Source organism: Sinocyclocheilus grahami, unplaced genomic scaffold (assembly GCF_001515645.1).
Source record: "Sinocyclocheilus grahami isolate Dianchi unplaced genomic scaffold, SAMN03320097.WGS_v1.1 scaffold407.1, whole genome shotgun sequence".
NCBI lineage: Eukaryota > Metazoa > Chordata > Actinopteri > Cypriniformes > Cyprinidae > Sinocyclocheilus > Sinocyclocheilus grahami.
In genome coordinates this window covers 307,916-334,350 of record NW_015505586.1, presented here as the reverse complement: position 1 = coordinate 334,350, position 26,435 = coordinate 307,916, and the positions used below count along the sequence as shown (strand labels likewise).

The following is a 26,435-nucleotide window of genomic DNA, read 5'->3' as shown; positions in this document are numbered from 1 at the left end:
ACATTCTAATCTTACTGGTTAACGATCGACTAATGAGCTTCGTTTGACGGTCAGGAATATAAAAATGAACAAAATGCTGTCAATCTACAATTCTCCACCGTATTTACTATGCTGCGCGCAGGTTCAGGTAACTCAAAAGCTTGCGTACACGAGCTGAGACCAGCCGAGAGATCTGATCGTAGCCACCGCTGTCACGTCTATATTGATCAATTCCAAGTTTTGCGTTGAAACGAACGCACGCCCAATTTTCTGTCGTACGTTTGTTTCGTAAACGAGGCCCATTGTGTGTAAGTGAGATAGTAAAGAATCATTTACCCTGTGAACTTGAATCAGTGCTGCTGTTCTTCACGTCCTCTTCTACAGGAGTGTGTTCATCTGAGCTATTACAAGATATAAGATGAAAGCGTTTAAGCACAGAGTATATGATTAATATATTACTGAACACAGACTGTTTCAGAGTTTCAAATCAATTTAAGCTATTGTCACTGCACAAGTACAGTTAAATTGTCTTTTATCACTCTTTTTTTTAAAGGGGTCATACGATGCGACACACACACACACACACATATATATATATATATATGACTGAAAGTTGTCTTATGCTCACCAAAACTGCATTTATTTGATAAAATAGTTAAAACAGCATTAATGTCAAATTATTACACTTTAAAATGTCTGTTTCTAATATATTTTCAAATGTAATTAATTCCTGTGATGCAAAGCTGAATTCTCCATTTGAACCACAGCACTGTGAGGCAGGGGAGGGGGAGACTCAAAATGTTTCTAAACTTAATAGAATGTGTTTTTTGAACATTAAAGCATGTCAACATATTCTGTTACACCAAATACACCAAATAATGATCTTTAGAAAAGCAATAAATAATGTAGAAAAACAAAAAGAAAATGCAGTAGGGGGGGGGGGGGGGGTCCTATCCAGTAATCAGATTAAGTAGCCTACTTAAAATTAAGTACTAGTAATTAGATTAAATTACATTTTAAAACACTAGTAATCAGACTACAGCTACTTTTTTATTGATTACATGATTACATATTCACACAATAGCAATAAATTATTATGTATTTATTCTCCTTAATTCCTCTTTTTCTTCTTTTAAATGTTTCTTTCTAGTCTACCGCTTATATCAGTTCAGAAAGTCTTCCAGTTTTGTGGACATTCACACAAAGACAAAGGTCAGGTGACTTTAATTACACAGAAAATTAAGAGGCCACACAGCATTTGACCACTGGATTTACAAAAATCATTTTAATTTTAAAAAGTGTTTTCTCAACATTTCAACATTGCATCAACTACTGATGAACACATTCATTTTTATTTGAATTATCACTCAGTGGGTTATTTAACCATGTATTTCTGTGTCTTCGGAAGGCTTTTCAAACACATTCAAATGCACAAATTCACGTTATTTCTTGTTTACATGTAACGCAGGGATTCCCAAAAATTTTTTGTCAGCTGAATCTCTTTCACCTTATATATTTATTTGAAGTACCCCCTGAGATTTTAAGAAAATAAGTTAATGATTAAGTAACACATTTGCATGTCCATGGTTCTCTGATGTTGGTTAATGCTTACATGACATGCAGGTAAGCAAATTATTTATTGTTTTAGTAAGTGTTTATTTTGATTGTTGTTATTTAAATTCTTTGTAATTTTACATTTTTATGATTTAATTATTAACTTTTCATTAAACTCTCGAACCCTCTGCAGTTCCTTCAAGGGCCTGAGTTTGGGCAACCTTGACAAACAGTAATGTAATATTTAGTTCGCTTAAGTGCACTTAATTATGTTAATGACAAGAAATGTAATATATTTTATTTTTCTTAGAATTTTTTAATCAATACGATACAAGATTATCCTATTTAAATCAATATGATAAACAAGTTAGGTCAAAAGTAATCTAAAATTATTGTGATTATATTACCTAAAATGTGTAATGTAATGGATTACATTACAAACCACATTTTTGTCATGTAATTTGGAATCAGTAACGGATTACAATTTTCAAGTAATCTACCCAGCTCAGTGTATATTTAATGTATTATTGTGTTTGAATACAGGATTCACAAAGATGTTTGAAACTCACACAAAACCACTGCTAGAGAGAATACACATTTTTGTAATTTGGACTTGTGAAAACCTGATAGTTACTGAGCTGTATATATGAGACTAATAACACTGTAATAAAACTTTTATACAGTCTACAACATGTCTATGACATGCCAATAAATCACTTTGTAATTTTCAGTTTTTAAAATTCTTCTTCTACTGAGCAAAGGGTCTGAATACTTAGGACCATGTGATATTTCAGTTTTTCTTTTTTAATAAATCTGCAAAAATGTCAACAATTCTGTGTTTTTCTGTCAATATGGGGTGCTGTGTGTACATTAATGAGGAAAAAAAAATAACTTAAATGATTTTAGCAAATGGCTGCAATATAACAAAGAGTGAAAAATTTAAGGGGGTCTGAATACTTTCCGTACCCACTGTATTTATTCTCCTTAATTCCTCTTTTTCTTCTTTTAAATGTTTCTTTCTAGTCTAGCGCTTATATCAGTTCAGAAAGTCTTCCAGTTTTGTGGACATTCACACAAAGACAAAGGTCAGGTGACTTTAATTACACAGAAAATTAAGAGGCCACACAGCATTTGACCACTGGATTTACAAAAATCATTTTAATTTTAAAAAGTGTTTTCTCAACATTTCAACATTGCATCAACTACTGATGAACACATTCATTTTTATTTGAATTATCACTCAGTGGGTTATTTAACCATGTATTTCTGTGTCTTCGGAAGGCTTTTCAAACACATTCAAATGCACAAATTCACGTTATTTCTTGTTTACATGTAACGCAGGGATTCCCAAAAATTTTTTGTCAGCTGAATCTCTTTCACCTTATATATTTATTTGAAGTACCCCCTGAGATTTTAAGAAAATAAGTTAATGATTAAGTAACACATTTGCATGTCCATGGTTCTCTGATGTTGGTTAATGCTTACATGACATGCAGGTAAGCAAATTATTTATTGTTTTAGTAAGTGTTTATTTTGATTGTTGTTATTTAAATTCTTTGTAATTTTACATTTTTATGATTTAATTATTAACTTTTCATTAAACTCTCGAACCCTCTGCAGTTCCTTCAAGGGCCTGAGTTTGGGCAACCTTGACAAACAGTAATGTAATATTTAGTTCGCTTAAGTGCACTTAATTATGTTAATGACAAGAAATGTAATATATTTTATTTTTCTTAGAATTTTTTAATCAATACGATACAAGATTATCCTATTTAAATCAATATGATAAACAAGTTAGGTCAAAAGTAATCTAAAATTATTGTGATTATATTACCTAAAATGTGTAATGTAATGGATTACATTACAAACCACATTTTTGTCATGTAATTTGGAATCAGTAACGGATTACAATTTTCAAGTAATCTACCCAGCTCAGTGTATATTTAATGTATTATTGTGTTTGAATACAGGATTCACAAAGATGTTTGAAACTCACACAAAACCACTGCTAGAGAGAATACACATTTTTGTAATTTGGACTTGTGAAAACCTGATAGTTACTGAGCTGTATATATGAGACTAATAACACTGTAATAAAACTTTTATACAGTCTACAACATGTCTATGACATGCCAATAAATCACTTTGTAATTTTCAGTTTTTAAAATTCTTCTTCTTCCTCTACATATTAATAATAATAATAAAGCTAATATCTGCAGCAGACACTCAGTACCCAGCATCACTGTTGAAGTCCATCAATGATGAGCGACAAAGCGGTTTATTCTGTGATGTCACCATAATTGTGCAAGACCGCAAGTTCAAGGCGCACAAATGTGTACTGTCCTCCTCAAGTACCTATTTCCGTCAACTTTTCGCAGTTGCTGGACAAGTTATAGAGCTGAACTTCATCAAGGCAGACATATTCGATGTGATCTTGAATTACATATACACGTCTAAAATCTACAGAGTTCGCTCGGACAGACTTGAGGATCTCATCAGCGCCGGTCAGGCTTTGGGAGTGACGTTCATAGCCAGTTTAGGAACGCCGCTCGCTCAAGTCAAAGGTTTACCTGGCCTGTCCAAAGAAAGTGAGAACAACAGCATCAATTCCTCTGAGAAGAATGACACCGGAGGTGAGAATATGCCAATCATTACTGAGACATTCTCACTGTCCGCTGAAGAGTTCAACATGGCGTGCGTTAATACGGAAAAGGAAGTGGACTCAGACAGCGATGATGTTCTTTTCGTCTCAAAAACAGAGGCCCCTCAAGCTCAAAAGACCAAGATATCAAACGTTAATGACAAAGAAGGAGGGCCAGAAGCTAAAAAACTAAAAATGACAAACGAGCAAGAAATTGCCTCTAAAGATTCAACAGCCCAAGAGAGAAACAACAAGCTTTCTTCTGAAAGAAATACATCACTCCAAAATAACTTTGAGCCCCAGCCCGATGTTGTGATCCTCTCAGATCCAGAATCCAGTAGCAGTGCTCTCACTTCACCAGTAACGAGCTCAAACAGCGAACCCACCACCCCAGCTGGTGTGAACAGCCTTCCTCCTGATCCTCACAGCACCTCGCTGCCTCTAGACAACAACGAAGTGCTCGGAGTCCAAAAGAAAAAGGTCCTTCTAGAGCACTCGCCTGATCATCCTGGAAAAATCAGACTGTCGGATGTAAGGCCGATGTATAGCACTAATAATGGACCAGTACCAGCAATGAACATAGTCCCGGCGGTGTTGGAGAAAAAGACGATAACATTAGACAAAGCCTCAGAAATCGATTCGCTATCGCCGGGTTGTAAAGTGTACGCCAACATCGGCGAAAACACCTACGACATTGTTCCAGAAAAAGAGGATCCTGTAGAGGGATCGGCTCCTGGTAGGAAATCGCAAACACCACACGGTGTTCCCAGTGTGAGCAATCACTCGCCTCAAGGAAAGAAAAAATCAAAGCTGGATCAGGAGGATCACTACGAACTTATCATGGATGGAAAGACCTTTTACGTGTGCATCGTGTGCAAGCGTCCCTATGTGTGCCTGACGAGCCTCAGGCGGCACTTTAACACTCACTCATGGGAACGAAAGTATCCGTGCCATTACTGCAGCAAGGTTTTTGCCCTGGCCGAGTACAGAACCAAACATGAAATCACTCACACGGGCGAAAGACGGTACCAGTGTTTACTGTGCAATGAAACCTTTCTCAATTATCAGATTTTGTCCACCCACTGCAAGCAAACGCACAACCAAGACCCGTCGGGAAGGAAAGAGAAAGATGACTCGTGTAACAACTTGTATCGGCTGCTGCCGTGTAAAACGTTGCAGTTCAAACCGTATTCCTTCGTGTCCGAAGAGCCGGGAGGGATTCCGGTGATTGGTGAAGATGGGACTGTCCAACATGTAAACCCCGACAAAGAGCACTTTACCAACCAGCCACTTCCAGCTAGCCAAAGCAAAGCACTGACCTGGGACGACATCTTTGTAGAATCCGAAGCACAAAACAGGCCGGCGGCTTCACCTCCGCGCCCTATCGACCAAATAAATGCAGAAACCAGGAATGAATTTGAGTTTGTTATACCAGAGACGTACTGAGCATGCTTGTGCACTGCTCTGGCTCAGGTGCCTTGTTCCTTTGTACGTGTTTTAATTTGAGAGGCGAGTGGTCGTGGTTCTTTGGACCATTTGATTGAAAACTCAACTTCAGTATCCATCAACTCATGAAAGTTGTTTCAAGGTGCTTTAATGTATATTTAGACAATGTATTACTTAGTGCTGGTTTACAGTTCAGTTTCACAATCCATTATTGAATCATAATAATGCTTCATCAGATAGTATGACTAAGTAGGCAATACATATTTTATTTACAGCTACATTAGACCTGTGTAGAACTGACCTTTAATATTTTCTATTCCCATTTTTGTTCCGGACATTACAACCATGTCGTATGTAATTAGTAGGGATCAAGTACAGTTTGTTACAGTTATTTTTACAATTATGTAATTTTGATGTGTAAATGCTTTTTAGGAGAGCAGTACATAAATCCCAAGTCCAAAATCAAGTGTAATGAAAATTCAGAGTCAACATAAAATCATGCCTTTCGTTTTTCAAAGTTTCTTTTGAAAGAGACGCTAACATCATTTTAATTTTCTTGTCAGCTTCTTATGGTAGTTATTAATGATTGTTTGGCACTAGATAGTTCCGTGTTAATGGCAGGTATCGGTCCTGCGGTAAGAAACAGTTTGAATGTTTGTATTTATAGTTTTTGATTGTCAGCAGGTTTTAAGAAGGATGGAGTAAATATGTGAAATTTGTAATCCCATCTGTCCAGTAATTATGTTTTGAGGTTGTTTATTTATATGCTGGCCATATATCCTGATATATATCCCCAGACAGTAATCGAGACCCGAAGAGAGATATTCATCCCTCCTCCATTCATGTCTAGAGAAACAAGATACTGAATTGTTCAGGGTAATCAAAGGGTCATGTTGGTAGTACAAGAGGACCTCTCCTTTACGGTTGAATATTTTGTACATATGTCATTTTTTTAAATGTTTTTTTCAGCATAGTTTTATCAATTATTTTAGCTTTGTGGGCTGTGAGAAGAATCTGTGAATACAATGAGATTCCTTCAGAACTAGAACTGAACTAGTGCTTTAACACCATAACCATGTACATGATAGTACTGAAGACCTTCATTTTAACACTTTCTTCCCTTTTGGAACCTATTTATTATTAGGTCTTAGTGTGATATAGAATGAAATAAAACTTTGAAGAAAGTACTCATGTATTTCTTTTATTTCCAAGAGCATGATGAAAGTGATTAGTATTTTTCAGTATGATAACCACCAGTCAATATGAACATTCCTGGCTCTGTATCAGAGTGGATCTTGTCGTTGAACATATTATAATGCACCGATTCATGAATATAAACTGATGAGGGATCAAATGGATTCAGTGGTCGAGTGCCAGTGTGATAATAAAGCAGAAAGTCTATTCCAGCTATACAATTTATATTTAATACTAAGCTGAACTATCAGTCTTTCATTTTAAGATTTTAACATCAAATGTAAACAATGCTTTCATGTGACATGAATGTGGTCAAAAATGAACAAATGAGGCAAAGATCCACTTTACGAGTTTTCTTTATAGCATGTGACTGTACTACAACCACCAGTTGCACCCAAATGTCAAATAGGAAGTAATGAAATCATTGAATTTCATCAGTAAAGGACACTGTTCTTTATATAAATCAAGCACATGAAGTACAGTGTATAGACATGGCATTCACAGTGGACACGCAAACAGACAAAAAGGAGAACACTAAGTCTTAAGACTCAATTCTGTTGTGTTACGAGAAGGCAGTTTGATCATTCGGTATATGCACAACATATACAACATTGCACACACTGATATATTTGCATTGTGGAGGGAATTTTTATTATTACGTAGTGAACAATGTAGGTTTATATTAAGCTAAGCCTCCTTTTTTACATTCGGTAAGTCCTGTCGGCAACGCAGAACAGCGGACGAATGTGAAATGTTCGGTATATGCACAACATATACAACATTGCACACACTGATATATTTGCATTGTGGAGGGAATTTTTATTATTACGTAGTGAACAATGTAGGTTTATATGAAGCTAAGCCTCCTTTTTTACATTCGGTAAGTCCTGTCGGCAACGCAGAACAGCGGACGAATGTGAAATATACAAATTTTGAAAGCCCTCTCATTCTTCATACCACTAATGTAAGAGCTTATTACTTTGCATAAATCAAGCAAAGGATATTTTTGTCACAAAAGATTATTCAAATTTGTGATATGATTGTGTGCATTACGTCATGCAGAAGAAACACCACATATTACAGGTTAAATCTTAGATCCTAATGAAGCACTCGGGAGAGCAAAAATAAGATTCAGCCTAAATATACAGTTCTTTGCATGCAATGTAGCTGCCCGAAACAGTTAAAAATAACTCAAGTAATTATCTAGAACTGTGTGAATACAGTAAATTCTGAAGACAATAAAGTGCAAATCAATTGCTAGATAAGATAAGAGACAGAGAAAGCAGAGGCGATGCAAAACACTTTGTGCCACTTTGGAAGGGAGAAGTTCACATTATGGAGCTACGCAAAGAAAACGTTACCTATAACGGGAAGAAGAGGCGAGCCAGGTGGAGCCGTACTGGAAGCGGACACACATTTTAAGGCTTATCTGTGAACAGTCTTGATCTCATAGTCAGGCTAGTTGTTATTAGGTATAGTCCTCTTGGTTTGAGGCTACATATAATGTGAATATTTTACACACTGGGTTTGACTTGAGCGAATCCTGTCAAGGTTTAATGTTGCATATTACATCTGCTGAATGGTGATGAATGAGCGTAGTTAATGCTGTAGTCTCTCTGCACTTAACCCGCTGCACAGGTGAACCTCCTCTGCAAAGGTCGTTAATATGTTATTAGGTATAGTCCTCTTGGTTTGAGGCTACATATAATGTGACTATTTTACACACTGGGTTTGACTTGAGCGAATCCTGTCAAGGTTTAATGTTGCATATTACATCTGCTGAATGGTGATGAATGAGCGTGGTTAATGCTGTAGTCTCTCTGCACTTAACCCGCTGCACAGGTGAACCTCCTCTGCAAAGGTCGTTAATTCAGAACAATTATTGTTCAATGATGGGGTACTCCAATATCCAAAATGCCCAATGCTAGTTCTCTCTTTGCAGGAAAATGTCTTCCTTAGACTGGTCCCTTAGGGGCTGTATGGTGGGGGCTTCTCATCAGGTGGGTAATAAGGAGGAGAATAGCGAGGCGGGATCATATTTGGCCACATGTGACTGGCTCCAGACTGAGAGTCATCAGACAGGCCTGAAGAGCCAGGAAACATGCTGGCACCCTGTAAAATCACATTAGCACACATATCATGCACCTTCAAAACGTATAAAGTATCATCTCTAAAGCTCTAAATCAGTTTGACTATGGTTAACTAAAACCTTAAAAAAATAGTGAAAATAAAATAAATGTTAACTAAAATAAAATATTTTTAAAAAAGCGTCACCTTATTAAACTTACAAGGCAACATTAGTCATTTTCCTTTAGTTTTAGCTACTAAAGTAACCAAGACAAAATAAACTGAAACTAAAAAAATTATATTATATAGATATTTTTAAAGGGGTCATATGATGCTATTTAAATTTTTCCTTTCTCTTTGGAGTGTTACAAGCTCTTGGTGCATAAAAAAGATCTGTAAAGTTGCAAAGACTAAAGTCTCAAATCCAAAGAGATATTCTTTATAAAAGTTCAGAGTCAGCCACGCCTACCTAAAACGGCTCGTTCTAACATGCCCCCACATATCTACCTCACTATGTGGGAAGATTTGCATAACGCCGCCCAAATGTTCACGCAAAGAAAGAAGGCGTAACTTTTATTCTCACTGTAGTATTGTTGACGCTGCAGCCATGTCGTGAAGGTGCTGTGTGCTAAGTAGTGAAAGCGAAACTTTTAATGTGTTTTTTTTAACTTTAAACCGCATAAACACATTTCATTACACCAAATACACAAAATAATGTTCTTTTTAGCAGCATCATATGACCCCTTTAAAAACAAAAAATAAAAAATAAATGCCAAAAACACGCAACAAAACATTAGTGCTTTAAAAACAGAAAATATAAATATAATTCAAAATATTAACAATTATAAAAGGATATCAATGATAGTGAAGTAACACTGCTCTCAATAAGTTAAAATTGTAATTTTTTGTACCAGGGGATGATCTTATTGTGCTTATTGTTTGAATAAATTTTTAAAAGAATGGTTTGCACAAACTTTACATTAATTGACAGGCATAATAATGATCTTTTTGTGCTTATTGCTTATTATATTATATTGTTATTATAAATAGAAAAATTATAAATATATTGTATTTTTTTAAATATTCAAAATATTAACAAAAACTATAAAAGGATATCAATGATAGTCAAATAACACTGCTCTCAATAAATTAAATATTTATTTTTTTTGTACCGGGGGATGATCTTTTTGTGCTTATTGTTTACATATTTGAATACATTTTTAAAAATAATTGATTGCATTAAGTTAATGATAACTGACAGGCGTAATTAAAAAATAAATAGAAATATACAATATAAACATTATATTACTATATTATAGTATAGTAATAATAATAATTCCATATGTACATTTCATATATCATTAAATACATAATACAACATAACAAGTATATGTATTATATTTTATTATATTAGCATTTTCATCTAATCGAACAAGCATCGTAGAAAAAGTCTATATCATTTGCTAGAGTGACTTATAAATGCCCACTGAAGCATGCAACACAAAGTGGACTGACAGCTCAAAGTGAATGCGATTACCTGAAGGTCATAGGCAGTGTATGGAGGTAAGCAGGGGGCAGTGTTGTAAAAAGAGTTGTTGGATGCTATGGGTCCAGGAGTCTCTGGGGGTAGAGGAATAGGGAGAGGTTCTGGCTCACAGGAATCTGCTGCTGCTGTAGGCATCTTTAAAAAGAGACCCAATGAATGTCACAGGAGCTCAGAAATCATACAAAATGCACCTATATAAGCTGCACTGCATTTCAATCTCACCATGTCCTTGAATCCCCCCAGCACGGCGGCGGTGATGATGCCCAGAAACAGAGCAACAATGTTGAGGATAGTAGCAGACCACAGCAGGTGGTAAAGATGCACAACGTCCTGACAGCTCCGCACCTCTGTGTACTCGTGATACCCTCCTCGTAGTTCCACTCGACTGAGATGGCGAGGACAGAAATGTATTATCGTAAGAGGCTCATAAAAAGAAATACAACACATATAGGTGACAGGCCGAGCAACAAAAGAGGTGAAGCATGACAGAACAGCAATTCATGCCAAAGAAAAGAACAAAACCATCTGCATACCAGTGCACATCACTCTTAAGAAGAGCATGAAATGGATAAATATATCCAGTCTCCTTATTTAAGCTCACTGTCATACTTTTAACCTAAATTATTGCTGTCTCTCCTCACCTGTGAAACAGGAACCAGAGAACACTAAATCTTAGTTCCTTTCACTTCACGAGTAAAGTAACTGTACGTAAAGTACAGCGACTGTATGTAGCCACACTCAAGATTTTAACAACAACAAATAATGGGCTGTCAATGTCATTGAGGGGCTAAAAGTGGAAAGACCTACTTCCAAATCATGGAGGATTTCCTAAATTTTTTCAAAACATCTTTATTCTGAAGTCCCATAAGAGGATGCTCTCTGAAACATAAATAAACAGAAACGTTCTTTCGAACAGTGCTGAATTTCAGGGATAGAAGCACACACCATACAAGCAAATATAAACCAGAACTTAACCAAGGTAAAACAAAGATAGCATAGTTGTTGTTAGTTTTTTTTCTTCTTCCAGATTGCCTGTTTGCAGAGGTATCCTAGGAGGGATGTATCCAAATGGGACTCGCTCACACACACATACATACTTGCCACAGTTGTAAAGGTCACAGCAGTAGCAGGTGTTGCTCTTCACACGCAGGTTACAGGAGACGCGAGATGTGGTGTGACAGTGAACCTGAAAGACAGATGTGCTTTCTAAATGGGATTATAATATACTAATAACAAAACCCATAAATTCAGAGGCTTGTAATTTGGCAAGAGCGCTTCTCTCAGGCTGACGACTCACATCTAAATCAAACGCGGTCCCGCTGGAGTAATATTCACATCGGCCAGCATATAGAGGTCTGAGGTCCTTTGAAACAACAACAGCAGTATGCCATAACAGAGATTTAACTGCAATGATTTTCTGAAGAAAGGCATTTTACAATAACATGGTGTGGAAGCACTTACTATATGTCTTGCAGCAAAAACGCCATCCACTATAGCACAACAGAAGGCCGCCACCACACCGAAGCTGATGAAGACAATGGAGGCCACCAGCTGTAAGCAGAACAGCAGTGTCAGCCTATTCATCTGATGTAGTAGCTCAATGCACGTGCATTCACACCTGGTCACTAGTACTATGTACGATTCCTTACAGAGACAGATTGAAGTGGTTTGTCTAAGATCTTGTAGATGTGTCTATTATGGGATATGGAGATAATCTGGACTGAATGGATTCTGCCTTATTGCCACTTAACTTCGCTGATTTCCCTGCCATTTCACAACCAACCATTTAGATACCCGTCACTCCATTCTGTCGGCAATCAAAGGCACTTTGCAGAGGCGTGTCTCGTGGCATTGTAAAGTCAAGAATATGGAAAACATTTAACTGCCCAAATCAGATTAATAAATAATACCGTTTTGTGTTATTTTTGATGTGCTGTATCTAATCTAAATAAATGCATATCTTAAAACAGCTCATTCTTTTCTAGAAAAATGTTTGAGATCAGTGAAAATGCTTCTATTTTGCATTTTTCTAATTTAACAAAAATGATATCTTACTTATATTAATATTTTAATTATAAATAATAAAATATAATATTAATACCCTACTGCTCAAAAGTTTTGGGCTAAAGATATTTTTTGAAAGAAATTAATATACTGTTATTCAGCAAGGATGCATTAAATTGATCAAAATTAATAGTAAAATCATGATTTATAATGTTACAAAAGGATTCTGGATAAAAAGTATCACAGTTTTGCAACTTTAAACAGCACAAAGCACAATTTTAAAGATAATAATAATGCAAAATGTTTTAAGCAGCAAATCAGCTTATTAGAATTATTTCTGAAAGATCATGTGACACTAAAGACTGGAGTAATGATGCTGAAAATAGTAATAATATTTCACAATATTACTGTATTTTTGGTCAAATAAATGCAAGCTTAACGAGCATAAAATACGTATTTCAAAAACATCTTACTGACCCCAACCTTTTGAATAGTGGTGTATATAATATTTAAATATGTAATAATGCTTTAAATATATTTGATAATATATGATTTCATATATTAAAATAAAAATATATATGAATATTATATTATAAATAAAATTAATTATGTATAATACTTATATTTAATGTATACAACTTATGTTATCAGTGTAATGAGTGATAAGGATTAAAAAAAATATCATACATTTCAGAATGCCTTAATATTTGTTTTGTCTCCATTTTGCTTTAATGACAGCAGCGCGGCTGAAGCTGCATGAACTGAGTGAAACCTGATGATCATGTTCTCCAGCATAATTTGAAAAGTATCCAAAGAGCATCTTGTGCTTCATGGAAACAAGAACATCTGACCATCTGTACAAAAGGATTTGACATGCTCAATTCTACAAATTTGCTTATTTGATTAGGGACCCACAAATAGTGCAAAAGCATCATAACATGTCGTTCCTTGCTTTACATTGTTCAAAACCTAAACATTGCTTGTTTCCAGGATTTTTTTCAGATTTATAAAATCTCAGACTTCCAGACACCAATCTACATGCTTGACTCCAAGGGTGGAGTGTGTATCATGCACTCTCCCAATAGTAAGTGTCCCTGTGTGTCTATGATCTGGCCAGCCATGCCGTCCTCATGCATTCTTTATTTGGATCGTGGCACCTCCTATTCCCTCTGCACTTGAATGGCTTCTGAACATTCCTGCCTGAACATCTATCCTGCTCCCCTTACACTGAGCTATTTCTGGGTGCATTTCACCACAGGGCCTGCAACATGCCCTACTATTCGAGCTCAAACCTGTGAGCCATTTCTGCCATTATGACACGACTAAAAACAAGCAGCTGAATCTTAAAAATGTGTTTGTTTCTGCAAGCATTTTGGTTAGAAATGTCAATTGGATGATGGAATGCACAAGCACAGAATTCGATATGAGCAGTGTAATGAAAGACTCCTTACCATCTGCCTCTTATTCTCTATCAAATGAGCGCCAATGATTCCCAGAAAGGACCCGAAGCCGAGCTGAAAATATCACAGGGTGAAACTCAAGTCATGAGAGTTGCAACTCTATATAAAATATCAACCTATTTCAAAGTCTTAAAAGTAGACGACCTCACTTCATTATGATCCCACATACAATCTCCCATTCCCACAAAGTCTTTTGTCTTTCTACAAGCAGTATCGTTTATTTGATGGTGTGGCCAACATCCGAGTTAAGAGCTATATATTTGAAATCTGGCCATGTCCCCAACATGTAGTATTTCAAAACAGTCAATCCCTGCGGAATACTAGGAAAACACCTGTTACTTGTACAAAACGTTCTGGACTGTTACTTAAGCTTGTATGTTTTCTCCTAGAGTGTTGAACAAAATGATACTTGCTGTTGAATAATAAATGGATGAGTTCACTCAGTTCAACATTACAGTAATGAGTTAATGGCCACCGGTCACCATAATGGCAGGCCAAGCGGAAAATAATTAAACATGAGGCCTTTCCTTCCCTGCAGTACTTTACATCACAAACCCATTTATAGAACAAGAGGATAGTTTGCAGTCTGTTCTACGCACGACTATGAACATTAGTAGCATACTTACAATGACTCCTGGATAGTAGCCACCGACAGTGATGTTTTGTGTCCTGGTAGTAGCGGCCAGACCAAAGACCAGGATGAGTATGGAGACGATAAGGAGCATCACTGTTACTATGATGGACTTTCGTTTCCTCCTCTTAAATGATCCTGGAAAAGACAACGGAGTAGGAAGAAGCCACGGCACAACACGCCCTTCCTTTGGGCAGCATTTGGTTACTCCTTCTTACATTTTAAGCACGTTCGTTTTGGGGTGAAGGCAGCAAAGCAACACAACCAGTGTATTTGACCTCTTGTATGTCTATAGTATCTACAACCGCAAAGGCACTGCCACAACCCAGAAACCCAGAAAGATGTAGGTGATGTAATATGATGGGTTTCTATCATCAAACAAAACATGTTTAAACTATTATAACCGCATAAAAACAAAATTTCACTTACGGTTGTGTATTTTTTATTAACAATATCAAACAGTGCTACATCGACATTCGTTGGGGGCATCCGAGACATGCAGGAATGTAGTTTAATGCTAATATATTCTAATAATTAGGATGAATAAACGTTGCTAATCGCATTTAAATGTAAATACAAGCGTAAATTGTCCTCTGTTTGACTGTAATGGTCTGCGGGCGCAGTGAATGCCATTGACCTTGTACTTACCCATCGCATCTGAGATAGGAATACCGCTGCCTTGCGCATTCAGCCCCGCTGGCATTGTAACGGCAGGATATGCAGCATTAGCTGCAGTTATGACTTCAAGTCAAAAACAAAGAACCTAACGTTAGTCAATAAGACAAAGACGCCTTTCCTCAGAGCCAATGGATGGAAACTCTTTTCCTGCCGTGGCATTCTCCGACACCGTGCGTCCCCCGTGTAGCCGCGCTTCTCTCATCAGCATCTGGGTCTGTTGTTCATGAATCCGCTGCCCTCATCCCTTCAGCAGAACGCCGCACGGAGCACAGCACTGCGCATGCGCAAGGCAGACCCGCTCGCTGTGGGTCGGAAGAGTGAGTCATTGCGATTCGGTTCTTTCGAGCAGTCCGTTTCAGAAGAAACCTACCTGTTCAAAAATAGATTCAGAGGTCGTCCCTGAATGCACGTAGCACGCTTTAAACGTTCAAGTGAAGTCATGTGCAATTCGTGCATGTCACAAATGGCTGTTTATTACTTAAGGGTGTTTGTAATTTCATGCTTCCTTCCAATCAGTTTGCAGCCGTGATTCAGTTTATAAAAACTAAAGTCATTTAGAACTTAAACAGAATTCCAAAGAACGACTAAAACCATACAGGTTCTTGTATGCAGTTGCTGGACTGCATAGCAAATTTCTAAACAGTTCTGCATATATTCACGACGTTTTATAGAGAAATTCGCGTTTCGCAGATTATTTTACCTGCTACATTTACACACAGAAAGTAGTCTGAGAATATCTAAAGAAAACGTAATTTGGTTGGTTAACACGAAAATGCTTTAAGAACATTCAATATAATCTATAAAATAATACTTTGTGTAATCTTTCTACAAAAATGGCTATTTTGAAAGTCTCAGAACTAGAAGCAATATTAAAGTAATGAAACTGCGCCATCATCAGGTAGTTGGTGAATATAAACACAAAAGGTTTGAAAATCAAAATCAAAGTTCCTGAGTTTAAAAAAAGTTCTCAAGTCCCCCCCTCCCATTTTTTTTACTTGCATTTTTGTTTATTTTATGGTTCGCTCGTGCAGCTTGAGATCTAATTGACATACACCAGGCTCCTCGTGTATAGCACACCCATTGTTTATATTGATGTATCTCTTTCTTAGTCTCTCTCACACACACACACACATACATAAATGAAAGTATATATCATGTGTTGCAGAGTTCAAAATGGGTGTGCAGTTACAGGCATAGTTTGAGTCCTACTTAGTTTTATGGTAACACATTATGCTAATTGCTGCTCCCACAGCAACATAGGCCTATTTCATAAAGGCTGGTTGTATTTAAGTAAATGTAACTGAATAGAAGTTAATGGATTTTTATATCGCCTTTAATTTTTTACCAAAACGAGCATTCACTAGGCTACTACTTAAGTGTTTGCTTGTTTGTGTAAAAATGGAAGGAAATAAAACGCTACATTGAATATATTGATCTCTTTTCCTCCAGCCCAGTTTTGTCTCAAAGTAAATGATTGCATCTGCTCGTTTCAGTCCTTGATGGTCTTTCTTTGAATGACCTGCTCTTCACCAAAGAAAGCAGAAAGAACCAGACAAGACCGAATTTTCCATGACGCGATTTCTTTTCAGGTTTAAAAAAATCAGTGGGTTCACCGAGCTCAACGTGATCTGTGTACAAATATTAAGCTTGATGTCAACTTTGTGAATTTATTACGCTTTTGACGCCAACGCAGAACAAAGCTGGCACATATTTCACCATTTTGCGTTCGTCTCTTTAATGCATTATGTAATGCGCGTGAATACGCTCTCCAGTTTAACAGCCCAGCGAGTCAATGGGGATTGTTTGGTGAAGGGTCCTGCATACTAAACCTCACTGTTCTAATGTGGTTGCTGATGCCGTACTTAGTGATTGACAACGGCAAATGTAGATCAGAACAGAAACTTATAAAGCTGTTGGTCTTTGCATAGAGCTTGTTTCAGCAGACAATGAGACTGTGTGGTGTGCGTGTGCAGAATTCCACACAACACTAAACGAAGCTGCTGCCAAAAAAACTCCACTTTGTATCCCACCCCCACTTTCCCTCTCCAGCTCAACTCCATTCACTATGATGCTCGACTCCTAGCGAGAAGCTCCTCCGCATCCGACATCCGCTGTAAGGAGAAAACTCAATGAAATTCAAGAACACTTCTTGACCAGAATTAACGTTTGTGCAGCCAGCGTGCAGTGAACCTGAAGACATCGCCTCAGTGCAATCATCAAGACTTTATTTTGGGGGGCACTTTAAATATAAAAGTTTTTTCCTAAGACTCCCCCCCTCCCCATTTTTCTTTACAGAAGACGTCGAAATATTCCCTCATCTTCTTCATATTTTTTAAAAAAGGCATAAAAAAAAGTCTGAACAATTATTTCACACAGTATTTGACTTTCCTGGACTGCTGCAGACTTTATTCGGGGACTGAAATCTCGCAGTAAACCGCCTGGACCGCTCGTATATGTGATTGGTTTAACAAGTACCTTTATTCTTCAGTGAGAGATCATGGAGCGCGACTCTACCGCGGGAGGGGCGGAGGACCTGCTCCTGGAAGACACAGTTTCAAAACTGGCAAGTGACCATAACCATAATGCACCAGAGTTATGTGGTTACTTTTGATTAGGGCATTGTAATGACCATACCTTGCTGGATTTAGTGCTCGGTACAATATATAATAGTAAACTGTATAATAGTAGGGTAGGCTATCACCCAATTGTTGGTCTAGTATCAATTTTTTAATTCATTACTGGTACAGTAAAACTATGTCACCCAAGTTTTTCACCTGCTCATCATTATTTAGGTCAATTAATATGGGCAATTATTCATTAATATACTAAATATATTACATTAGACCTATTGCTATATTGTAGCTAGTAAATGCATTTTATTGATGTAAGCAGGTTGAATCGGTCATATTAAATAACAAATATGACAGGTAAATATTAATTCAATTTCCTGTCAAAAAAGTAGTTTTATGGCAACATATTACATTAAGATTGAATTAACATTATTTAATGCATTAGGTATCACAAACAATTTATATGTCATGCTCATTCACAATACAGTATAGTAAATGTTTATGAAACTTGAAATGTTTCTATATAGAAATTAACATTAACCTGGATTAAATATTCTTTTTCATTGTTAGTTAATGATTGCATTAACTCATGCTAACATACTGAACCCTCATTGTTTCCAGCTTTACAGTTTTTAAAAGCACAATTTATGTGTGTCTTGATATTGAGAATGAGTGTGTAACATCTGGCTGAAGAGTGACCCTGCAGATCTTGTGCAGCTGTGAGAGGTTAGATCTCCCAACATGGGTCAGCGAGTGTGTGGGTCTTCTTCTGCCTCTCTTAGATCAATGGGATTGTGAAGCGTCTTTCATTCACACTGCTTTCATGCACTCGCTTTTCACTTTTTTGAAGAGAAATATTTGTCTAACCCTTTTCCTAGCCTTTCCTTTGTCTTTAAGAGACAATACCATCTACATTAAAGTGAGTTTTTAAGTGGTCTTTATTGTTTCCAGCTTTAAAAGCACATTTTATGTGTGTCTTGATATTGAGAATGAGTGTGTAACATCTGGCTGAAGAGTGACCCTGCAGATCTTGTGCAGCTGTGAGAGGTTAGATCTCCCAACATGGGTCAGCGAGTGTGTGGGTCTTCTTCTGCCTCTCTTAGATCAATGGGATTGTGAAGCGTCTTTCATTCACACTGCTTTCATGCACTCGCTTTTCACTTTTTTGAAGAGAAATATTTGTCTAACCCTTCTCCTAGCCTTTCCTTTGTCTTTAAGAGACAATACCATCTACATTAAAGTGAGTTTTTAAGTGGTCTTTTTTTACTGTGATTCAGAACGTGGTTATTTATTAGCTTTCCATATTGTGTTTAGCGTGCAGGATCACTTCACAAACACGAACTAGCTGAGGCCATGGAAGTGGAACAAGAAGGACTGGTAGAACATCAGCCTCTGGAGCAGGATGACCTTAACTTTGAGAAATGGAAGCCCAAGCCTAAGCCCAAGAGGACGCTGCATGAGAAAATCGACGACTTAAAGACTTACCTGTGGAACGCAGAGACTAAGGAGTTTATGGGCCGCTCGGGGAAGAGCTGGAGTGAGTAACAAGACAAAATTATTTTGAATGTACACAACAAGATACCCGTTTCAATGGCAAAACAAAGGGCATTTGTCTGTGGGTGAGGGAGTGCATCCAAATTGTACTTGGACTGTAAACTAAGTCTTTAATTAGTGATGTTTAGTCTCGCCGTAGAAGCAAAGGCAAGTGAGACTATTGCTTATTGTTTTTGCTCATTATTTTCCATTTTTAGTGGAGTTATGGGAATGAGTTGCGGGGATGAGGGGTGATGAACTGTGCTTCTGCTCGCTCAAGTGTGTGTGCATGTACACTCTGTCACTGTGGGTGCATGTGTGTGTGTGTGTGTGCATGTCCAAACTTAGTGTTTACATAGGTGCACAGATAGCTTAGAGACATCTTGACAAAAACAGACTGCCTGGGGAACGGTCCTCAGTGGGAGAGCGAATGTCACAGTCCCTTCGCTGGCCCGGGATCACATTCCATTTACCCCTACCGTGCGTTCCTCTCCCTCTTTCCCAAAGCCCCCTTGACCTCCAGATCTCCTCCAACACGCTCTCAGATCTACGGCACAACTTAACATGTAGCCTTTTTTTGTCCGAGCTCAGAACTTTTTTGGCAGCGAGCATTTCCTGAAGACGTCTGACGCGGACAGAGCAGCCAATCGCTGCTGCTAAACATCCCGATGCTAAGCAACACAGCAAATTCGGGACGAGTGCTCTAAACAGCAATATGAAGGTTTCCTGGGGATACAGAGGGAAATCTCAACGCACCAATATCCCGTGTTGAGCGTTTGTCGTAATGCAACATCTCTATGCTTTACATGGGCATGATATGATGGGGAATGTGCTGGAGGTGGATTAAATAAACAGCCATAGTCTTCCTTAGCGCAGGGGAGGGGCTGCTGGAGGGCTGTGATGCATGTCCCATGAAAGGAGAGTGCAGAGGCCCCACAATGCCAGAATGGGGTGATCGGGCTCCTTGGAGCTGGCTGTGGCTCTATATGGCTGCAAAAGACCGTCACTGTGATGGCAACCGGAGGTTCACTGTGTTCCTGAGTGAAAGGACAGCTGGGAGAATTTTCACCAGGCTCAAACAGAAAGGCCTTTGTGGTTGGGGGACACAAGATGGGCTGCAGCTAGTCCCTGCGAAATTGTCTGCGCAGCAAAAGCCGTTTAGTTTGACGGCACGTCCCATTTGATCAGCTGCTAATGAACTCTTAATTGAAAGTTGCTGCACTCCGGTTTTTGCTGGGTCTCATATAAGTTTCATTGACTTGAGTGTTTTGAACACTATGAAAAGTTTATTGTGAATGAATGATTAATATAAGGTTTAGTATTTGAATGGTCAACTAAATCAATAATACATAAGAAATAAATTCCTATATGAAAAACAGTATCAACCTGATGGTGTGTGCATTTCAATGGACTAACTCCTTATGTAAATCAGTGATTTACAAGAGGTTTCATCAATGCAATCCTGCTTTACTCATCAATATTTTCTTATCTTTTTCAGGCCTTATTCTGCTCTTCTACTCAGCATTATACATTTTCCTTGCGGCTATGTTTGCTGGTTGTATGTGCTGCCTGATGTGGTCAATTAGTCCATATGCTCCCACCTACAATGACAGAGTGATGCCACCAGGTTGGAAAAAAATTGCATTTTACTTTGTGAATATTCAAAGAGTATGGGAAAAAAGCTGAATAATTGTGTAAATCTTTTTAAAATTGTATTTATTTTTCATATAAATTAATCTAAAATGTATTATTTAAAATCCCGCAACCCTAAGGGAAGATAAGCGGTTTGGAGAATGGATGGATGATTTAAAATTACAATAGTAAATCATTTTAAATTAATATTATTTAAAAAAAAATATATATATATATATTTTTTCATTTAAAAATAAAATTAATTTAAATAAGTATATAAAATAATATATAATTATTATAAAATATAACACTGTTATTCCTGTTTTTTCACTACACTTCAAAATCTTGTCTTTCTCCCGGCAGGTATGACAATGTTTCCTCATGTAGATGTAGCTCATGGGTTTGATGTTGCTTTCAACGCCTCTGACCGAAGCTCGTGGAGGAAGTATGCGAAAGCACTGGAAGCCCATCTGAAATGTAAGTCCTGGATGAGAGAATAACTAAGCTTATTGAGTTTGGTCTTACACACTTTAATAGGGAAGATACGTTTTCTGTTCAGCGGGCACAGATTCAAATCACTCCAGCATGCTGATTAACAAGTCCTGCAGTCTATAGAAATACTGACAAGGAGGGAAACCCTTTTGTGCACTCAGTGTAACTGCTCAGAGCTGCCAGGGCCCCACTTTTTGTGCTGGCCTGTAAGTTGTAGGGGCCAGGCTGGGCAACAGCCATTGTTTGGTTATTTTATGGTCCCTCTCTCTCTCTTTTCTCTCTTCCATCTCTTTTATTACGGTTTCCCGCCGTGGCTGCGTTCAGCCTATGACGATGGAGTGCAGGATAGGCGGAACATTAACTGCGAAGGAAATACATATTTCATGCAAGATGACTTAGAGGAGAGTGCCGAGCGCAAGGCATGTCAGTTTAAGAGGTCCTGGCTGGGTGAATGCTCCGGCATGAAGGACAAAGATTTTGGCTACTCAAAGGGAAAACCCTGCATCCTCGTCAAAATGAATCGGGTGAGATTATAATATAATATACAAGTGAAGAATTAAGATGCAAAAGCCTCTAAGTTCTGTCTGAAATTGTCTTTTAAAATTATTTTTCTCAGGCTCCTATGTTTACGTTCAGTTATTTCACTTGAATGGCAATTTAAAAAAAAAACTATTCATTGCCATTAAAGTGAAATTACTGAACCTACACATAGGAGCCTGAGAAATGCTCATTTTAGAAGAAAATGTCAAATGGCACTTAGAGGCTTTTGCATCTGAACTCTTCAATTATTCTTTGTTTGAAGAACAAAACCTCTCCAAAAAAGAATAAATAAAGCTCTGAAGCTCTAGTGCCATCTTGTGGTTAAAATAAGCAATGACTAAATGAACAAATTTAAATAGAATTTTTAGTGATATGTCAGACACTTGACTGTTTTCTGTTGTGACAGATTCTCGGGTATCTGCCTGGTCAAGGCACTCCAGTACATGTTACATGTGGAGTTAAGGTAACAACGAATGACTAGTAACTAAAATAACCCAGTTTCTTTGCAGTATTTGTCATTTTGGATTTCTCCAATGTTTTTCCAGAAAGGGTCAACTGAAGGTCTCGGAGAAGTCCAGTTTTTTCCAGAAAATATCTTCAACTTGCGGTACTATCCCTATTATGGGAAACTGAGACACGTGAGTGATCCTACTTAACATTTATCCCAGAATTCCTCATGATTTAATATAATTTCTCACTATTTCCACCAACAGGTAAACTACTCTTCCCCGCTGGTGGCTGTGCACTTTCCCAGTGTCCCGTATGACACCCAACTACACATTCAATGCAAACTAAATGGGAGGGGCATCATCAACGATTCACCAACCGACCGTTTCCTGGGTAGTGTGTCTTTCACTTTACAAGTGGGCGCATAGGATGGCAGTAAACCTAGAGAAATTGAAATTAAAATTCTCAGAGTATGTTATAATAAATGAAATAGCACACTGGGTGTTGTCTTTACCCATTAGCCCTCTGATTATGCCTCCGGCAGCCACTGCGCTACGCACGTCAAGAGCTGTGTTACTACACTACTTTTTCAAACAAGGAATTTCCCAGTAAGCAAAGACTGAGATTCATAGATTCATTTATAGATCAGCCGCTAGAGACTGACACCTGCCTGGATTTCATTATAGGATCAAATGAAATATGAAAAGATGTCCAAATACAGTATTTAGGTCGCAATTATAGCTATTGAGGCATAATCACTCAAACGTATGGTCTACAGTGAGATGTAGGCAAAACAATTCTCTAGATCCGTGTAGATTGTAGAATTAACATTTATTAAACCTTTTTGATCAGTTTGCTAAGTCAGATGTGTATAACACAAATTAAAACTGAACAAATACTTTTAATGATTTTTCTCCGTTAAGCCAGTCTCCTTTCAATTCCCCCTCTGGATGAAGAAAAAGGCCGAAAACTGCTTAACATATCCTTTTGCTTTCTCATTTAATTAAATAATCAGATGTGGTTTAGAATTAATAATCGATTGTACATTTTTGGACTAAAATTTTCTTTCCTTTTTTTTGGATGTGCAACTAAATTTTGAATTCAGAGGCAAATGTATTTTACTGAAATGCGGGATAGAAATCCCATTTCATCCATTTTCACAAAGCTTCTTAATGAAATACAAGTTGATCTTTCTTTTGTCAATCATGCAACCAACACTTCTTAAACTAAATAGAGAGTCACAATTCATCTCCGAGTGAAACTATCTGCTCAATTGCCTGTAAGGAGGATTTCAACAGTATTATTTATTAATTGTATATGAATATATTGACATGGTACAAAACAGTTACAAAGTGTAATAGTGAAACAGAAATTGGTAACTGCACATCTTTGTTATTCAGTAAATGCATCGAAATATCCACTTGCTGACAAAGATTTGCCAGCTCATGTTTTTAAACGCACTCATGTTTTAGCATAAACAATAAAGATGGATGAGAATTAACGGAATCAAACCTCTGCTCACTTTTCCATTCTCTTGAAAAACAACAAATCAGTTGTGATATGCATGAGATTGTCTACAATGATAAACTGCTTGAGATGGTCACTTAGAATAAATGACAAAATGTAACTTCACAATCTTTTGAAGGAAAAACATGACTTAATTCAAACGCAGTCGTGCGCATTCAGTAATAGGCAGCTCTTACTGTAATATGCAGGTCCAAGTAAGATGCTTCTAGTATTCTAGTAACAGATGCATCAGTAACATTTATAGCAACACTGCTGATCCAAGTACATCAATGGAAGCTAGAGGTTACGACTGCGAGTCATGCGAATCGTGTAAAACTAGCTAGTTGCTGAACACCTCAGGCCTAACATATGAAAATCAACATGTTCTGCTGAAATTCTTAAACGGATCAGAGTGAGAGGACAAAAAGAGAGGGAGACTACTGTACAAAAAAAAAAAGGCCATTTTATTGAAGTTTTTTTCCCCCACTTTGAAACTGGAACCAACATTCCTAACCTGACAGATTAAGGCCCTACAGAGAAGGAACAAAGAAATGTAACTAAAAGGCACACTAGTACAACATTTTCTTTGTGTTCGTTTTAATAGCTAAATTCTTTTGGGGGGGGGGGGGGGATTATCGTCACTATGCAGCGCAGACTGAACATACACAGGAACTTGTAGCTTTGGTCTTAGAAAAGGTGGATTTTGTACATTGTTTGCATGTGTCCAGAGAAAATGACAAAAAAAATATATATTCGACAAACCCATGTACTAACAAGCCTATCATAACACTTCTAACATTCCCTGAGAGGGACCTAATGAGATCAACAAAATCTTGATATTCGATGCTGGTAAATGTAAAAAAAAAAAAGTCCCTTTATAATACAATGTGCTAAGTGCAATAGTGAGACTTATCATTAGCTCGGCTGATTAAGAAAAGAAAATACGCCAGGATACTTTTCACCCCTAATTTCGGCAACAACTGATCCACGAGAGTACAATTACAGAACTAATTGAGCATTTACATTCAATGGTTAATAAACTTAAAAAAAAAAAAAACTCCCAATTCTAAAATTGCATCACTCATTCATAACAAGAGTTCACATGAATACAAGTCACAGCAACCAGAACTGAGCATCCTTGGAGCAAGAAAAACCAAAACTCCCATAAGAGGAATTAGAGCTCAGAGATATAATTATGCAATCGAACGTGTTAGAAATAGGGGTCTCATCAGCGGTTAGTGCTGCCAGGTGGGGGGGGGGGTCGAGCAGTTTGCAGGATAAAAGAGTAAGCCAACAGGACCAGAAGAGAGAGGAGGAGGAGCAAATATAAATGGTAAAGGACAAGCCGGGGTTAGAGGCAAGACGGCAACAGCTTGGGTTGTTATACAGACTGGTAACCAGTGCGACTCTTCCGCCGACCAATCAGGTAAGAGATAAGCACTAGGATGATTAGGAAGCTGAGAGCCACACCCACAGCAATGGGCACGAGAAAACTCAAATCAGAATCCAGAAAGCATTCCTCCGCTGGGAGAAAGGGAGAAAGAAAGGGAGGGAGGGTGAGTGAGTGAGTGAGGAAATAACACGGTACTGTTAGGCACTCAAAAGATTGTTAATCACAACAGGACTCACAATTCAGTCAGCTCGATGGAGAATAGGCATTGTATTATGTGCCATACAGGCCTACCTTATAAATCACCACATTACATAATGTACTAATATTTGAAATATGAGACAAAAGAATTTGTGTACATAAACCGAAATGACTTGATCTCTGAAATATTGCTAGATTAGCCAGAATTTGCATACTCCGATTAATATTACGAATCAAACTGCTCATAGCCAGAGGTCTGACTTCTCTTTCTTCCAATCAGATAGGCCAGTAAGACAATAACAATGAGGACAGCCAGGGCAACTCCCACCGCTATAGGGACAATGAAGTTATCAGGCTCATCCGCGACGCAATCCTCAGCTGAAAATGAAGAGCATGAATGAGGGCAAACAAACAAACAGCAAGAATGTGTCAAACTGCAGTTGAAACCTATCGGAAAAAATCTTGAGACATTTGCATGGCAGTTTGAGTAAGACTGAAAAGATGGCCCACACCGCTTTTAATGTTATACACAACTGTCTTTCTTCATTTATTGCAGCTAAAAGCCCATTAAAACAAAGCCACTCCATTGCAAAAAACTAAACAAATCTCATGAACACATCAAATGTTTAGGGCAGTCAGATAAGGAATCCCTTTTCACAAGTATGCAAGCGGAAAACTGTCACACAAGTATGTTCAGAGGAAGAAAAAAAATCCATCTTTATTTTACAAGTAATTGATGCAACTGACTGGATGGCAAGCAAAAGTGACTGCATTAAGCAAGGCACACAATTATTAGTGACCAGTTTTGAAGGTTCCATTTGTCCTGACTATGGTGAAAACAAACATTTACAAAAGATTCTGTGTGGATGCTGCACAGACTAAATTAGAATAGTGCATAAACAGTGAAAAATTAACTGGAAATGG

At 37.6% G+C, this 26,435-nt stretch overlaps 4 protein-coding genes across 6 annotated transcripts in view; 2 read left to right on the top strand and 2 right to left on the bottom strand.

Annotated features, from left to right (window-relative positions):
* Positions 1-397: 397 nt before the first annotated feature.
* On the top strand, positions 398-6,804 carry LOC107550727 (transcriptional regulator Kaiso-like). The gene is made up of 2 exons (XM_016232090.1): positions 398-418; positions 3,740-6,804. Exons 1-2 carry the CDS (start codon positions 398-400, stop codon positions 5,618-5,620), a joined length of 1,902 nt encoding a protein of 633 aa, XP_016087576.1. The 3' UTR covers positions 5,621-6,804.
* Positions 6,805-8,524: 1,720 nt separating this feature from the next.
* LOC107550764 (transmembrane protein 255A-like) lies at positions 8,525-15,494 on the bottom strand. 2 transcript variants are annotated; one of them, XM_016232137.1, is made up of 10 exons: positions 15,171-15,494; positions 14,518-14,660; positions 13,883-13,945; positions 11,889-11,978; positions 11,725-11,790; positions 11,525-11,613; positions 11,235-11,306; positions 10,650-10,812; positions 10,419-10,562; positions 8,525-8,926 (listed from the first exon to the last, which is right to left on the bottom strand). In XM_016232137.1, exons 1-10 carry the CDS (start codon positions 15,223-15,225, stop codon positions 8,783-8,785), a joined length of 1,029 nt encoding a protein of 342 aa, XP_016087623.1. In that variant the 5' UTR covers positions 15,226-15,494; the 3' UTR covers positions 8,525-8,782. The 2 variants fall into 2 exon arrangements, with proteins under 2 accessions (XP_016087623.1, XP_016087624.1); XM_016232138.1 differs by lacking the exon at positions 11,235-11,306 and having other exon boundaries at positions 8,527-8,926; positions 15,171-15,493.
* Positions 15,495-17,247: 1,753 nt separating this feature from the next.
* Positions 17,248-25,251, top strand: LOC107550763 (protein ATP1B4-like). Of its 2 annotated transcripts, none has more exons than XM_016232136.1 (8): positions 17,248-17,763; positions 19,085-19,307; positions 20,802-20,930; positions 21,299-21,412; positions 21,752-21,951; positions 22,374-22,430; positions 22,513-22,605; positions 22,681-25,251. In XM_016232136.1, the coding sequence occupies exons 1-8, from the start codon at positions 17,698-17,700 to the stop codon at positions 22,840-22,842; spliced, it is 1,044 nt and encodes a 347-aa protein (XP_016087622.1). In that variant the 5' UTR covers positions 17,248-17,697; the 3' UTR covers positions 22,843-25,251. The 2 variants fall into 2 exon arrangements, with proteins under 2 accessions (XP_016087622.1, XP_016087621.1); XM_016232135.1 differs by lacking the exon at positions 17,248-17,763 and adding an exon at positions 18,887-19,010.
* The window catches only part of lamp2 (lysosomal-associated membrane protein 2), an 11,537-nt gene continuing 9,469 nt past the window's right edge, over positions 24,368-26,435 (bottom strand). The window contains exon 6 of the mRNA XM_016232132.1: positions 24,368-25,444. Coding sequence (XP_016087618.1) covers positions 25,302-25,444 — 143 coding nt within the window. The 3' untranslated portion in view covers positions 24,368-25,301. The remainder of the gene's footprint in view (positions 25,445-26,435) is intronic.

Coding starts and splice junctions, on each gene's coding strand:
- LOC107550727 (XM_016232090.1), top strand. CDS start 398: ATGAAAGCGTTTAAGCACAGA. Junction 419..3,739: donor TGAAAGCGTTTAAGCACAGA/GTATATGATTAA, acceptor ATAATAATAAAG/CTAATATCTGCAGCAGACAC.
- LOC107550764 (XM_016232137.1), bottom strand. CDS start 15,225: ATGCCAGCGGGGCTGAATGCGCAAGGCAGCGGTATTCCTATCTCAGAT. Junction 11,979..13,882: donor TAGAGAATAAGAGGCAGATG/GTAAGGAGTCTT, acceptor TTCTGCTTACAG/CTGGTGGCCTCCATTGTCTT. Junction 11,791..11,888: donor TTTTTGCTGCAAGACATATA/GTAAGTGCTTCC, acceptor GTTGTTTCAAAG/GACCTCAGACCTCTATATGC.
- LOC107550763 (XM_016232135.1), top strand. CDS start 18,915: ATGCACTCGCTTTTCACTTTTTTGAAGAGAAATATTTGTCTAACCCTT. Junction 19,308..20,801: donor CCGCTCGGGGAAGAGCTGGA/GTGAGTAACAAG, acceptor TATCTTTTTCAG/GCCTTATTCTGCTCTTCTAC. Junction 22,431..22,512: donor ATGTTACATGTGGAGTTAAG/GTAACAACGAAT, acceptor ATGTTTTTCCAG/AAAGGGTCAACTGAAGGTCT.